The sequence below is a fragment of the Olea europaea genome, unplaced genomic scaffold (assembly GCF_002742605.1).
Source record: "Olea europaea var. sylvestris unplaced genomic scaffold, O_europaea_v1 scaffold14042, whole genome shotgun sequence".
NCBI classification, from domain to species: domain Eukaryota; kingdom Viridiplantae; phylum Streptophyta; class Magnoliopsida; order Lamiales; family Oleaceae; genus Olea; species Olea europaea.
Window position 1 is genome coordinate 1 of NW_019231567.1, and position 2,852 is coordinate 2,852.

The window sequence follows — 2,852 nt, forward strand, 5'->3', positions numbered from 1 at the left end:
GTACGATGTCCGAAGTTTCCATGGATTGTCATCCTTCTACCGTCGATTTATTAAAAATTTCAGCACTCTGATTGCTCCTATCATAGAGTGCCTTAAAGGGCATGATTTTTAGTAGATTGAGGAGGTAGAGGCTTTGGTTAAGCAGAAGATGATACAGCCCAGTCCTGGCACTCCCAAATTTTGAGAAAGTGTTTGAAGTAAACTGTGATGCATCTGGAGTTGGCATTGGTGGTGTTCTGAGTCAGGAAGGGTGTCCAATAGCATTTTTCAGTGAGAAGCTATCAGGATCGAAAAAAATTATTCAACCTATGATCTGGAGTTCTATGCCATAGTTCAGACTTTGAAGCATTGGCGTCATTATCTGGTGCAGAGGGAGTTCATCCATGTTACTGATCATGAGGCCTTGAAGTACATCAATGGTCAGCACAAGCAGAGTGGACGACATGCAAAGTGGATGGCATACTTACAGGAGTTTACATTTACGCTAAGGCATCAAGCAGGGAATTTGAATCGAGTAGCAGACACATTGAGCAGTCGTACATTACTCCTCACCACCATGAGCACCAGAATTGTTGGCTTTGAAGCATTTCTAAATATGTATGCTGTAGATCCTTCATTCGGGAAGATAATTCAGGAGATAACTGATAACCACCGACATGATTTCATTTTACATAATGGTTATTTGTTTCATGGATGCAGTTGTGCTTTCCAGACTGTTCACTAAGGCAGCAAATCATTAGTGAACTTCATAATGAGGGACATTTTGGGCGAGATAAGACATTGGCGTTGGTCTCTTCTGATTATTATTGGCCCAAATTGAGTAGTGACATAGCACATTATGTGGAACAGTGTTATATATGTCAGAAGTAAAGGAGCACTTACTAATGTTGGACTGTGCATGCCATTACTTGTACCCAAGGCTCCTTAGTTTGATGTGAGCATGGATTTTATATTGGGCTTACCCCGTACACAATGGGCGATGGATTCCATTATTGTTGTGGTTGATAGGTGTTTTCAAAGATGGCTCGTTTTGTGGCTTGCCGGAAGACAATGGATGCTACTCGGATTGTCCATCTTTATTTCAAAGAAATTGTGCGTCTAGATGGTGTTTCCCAATCAATCACTTCTGACCATGACACCGAATTCATGAGTCATTTCTGAAGGAGCTTGTGGGAAAAATTGGGGATGAAGTTGAATTTTAATAGCGCCTACCACCCCCAAATAGATGGTTAGACAGAGGTGGTAAATCAGAGTTTGGGAAATCTTTTGAGAAGTTTAGCAGGGACTAAACCGAAACAGTGGGATTTGGCATTGCGTCAGGTAGAATTTGCCTATAATCGATCGAAGAACAGAACCACAGGATTGAGCCCATTTAAGATTGTCTGTGGTCATAAACCATCCGGAGTACTTGACTTAGCTCCTCTCTCACGTGTGGGGCATTTCAATCATAACGCTGATGAGATGTCAGAACATCTTCGAGGTATCCATGAACAGGTGAAGCAGTCCATTCAAGAGACTATTCCAAGTACAAGGCTCAAGCAAATAGTCATCGTCGTCAGGTACTCTTTGATGTTGGTGATCTTGTGTGGGCAATATTAACGCGCGATCGTTTTCCGGCTAGGGAATATAATAAGCTTAAGGAGCGAAAGTTAGACCGTGTGAAGTGCTCCAGAAGATGATTGAGCCAAATTTTTAGCAACTTACTTCTTTTATTTCATATTTTATTTTGGTGTGATTGTTAGGATTTTGCTATTTTTGGTAATTTTACGATAATTTTGTATTTTACAGTTATTTAACCCAGCTTGTGAGTTAATTATTGTCATTCTTGATTATTAATAATATTGAGTGAAGTTTTCAGAGAACTCTTTGTTTTTGGCATTTCTTTCTTCTTCTTTCTTGCGAATCATCTATTACAACTAGCCTATAAGATAATCGCTATCCTGGCATCACCACACTTCCAAGCTCAATCTACTGAGGTGCTAACCATCCCTTGAGGCAAGTCATCTACAAGGCAAAATCCCTTTAGACAGCCTTTGAACTAGACAATAGAGCTAGGAAATTTCGATATTAGCTTCTAAACAATAATAGAAATGAAAAGCCAAATTTCATTGTATAAACAAACACTTATCAGCAGATTGTAATCTTCAAAGATATAATATACAGAGACGACTTGGTGGAGAGAGGATGATTGGCGACTGCAATACTTGCACGCACAATTGTCATTTATTACATTCAAGGCATTATTGTGGTTAAGGACCCACACAAGTTTCTGTATTACATTAATACAACAATACAGTACTCCACTCATAGCAACTGGAAGATTTCGTGTATTCTCATTATTATGTTTACATTGTTGGCCTTACAATGAGACGAGAGGCGAGCTTCTGACCAAGGGACCTGTCAGCCTACAATATAAAAATCAAAACCTAAGTACAAATTTATCAAGCTTTTCAATCTCCGACGATCTCCTGAAATAAATTATTATATCACTGATTGAATCTTTGTAAAATTAATATGGGTTGTTAAATTTTACTATTGACTCTTTAGTTTGCAAGGCATGTGAATTCGTCTTGATGACGATCAACAAGCTGTCTAACATTATTCCTCCATCATTATCTTTTATATTAGAAAAATTGATACATTTTTAGTAGGGATGACAACAGAGTGGGTAAGGAATAGCCATTCCGTTCCTCGCTCCTTATTTTCACTTTTTTTTAGTGTCTTTAATTGGCGAAAATTGTTACTTTTTTAAATTGTAGAAAAATCTATGTTTTTTTCTTTGAAATGGTGATTAATAATAATAATAATAATAATAATAATAATAATAATATTATTATTATTATTATTATTAT

The 2,852-nt window shown here is 37.6% G+C and overlaps 1 protein-coding gene across 1 annotated transcript; it reads left to right on the forward strand.

The window, feature by feature from the left end:
- Nucleotides 1-370: 370 nt before the first annotated feature.
- On the forward strand, nt 371-870 carry LOC111375708 (the record flags this gene model as incomplete). Its single annotated transcript, XM_022998573.1, has 2 exons — nt 371-604; nt 700-870. Coding segments are annotated over 2 exons (405 nt in total), but the record flags the coding sequence as incomplete, so codon positions are not given.
- Nucleotides 871-2,852: the final 1,982 nt, after the last annotated feature.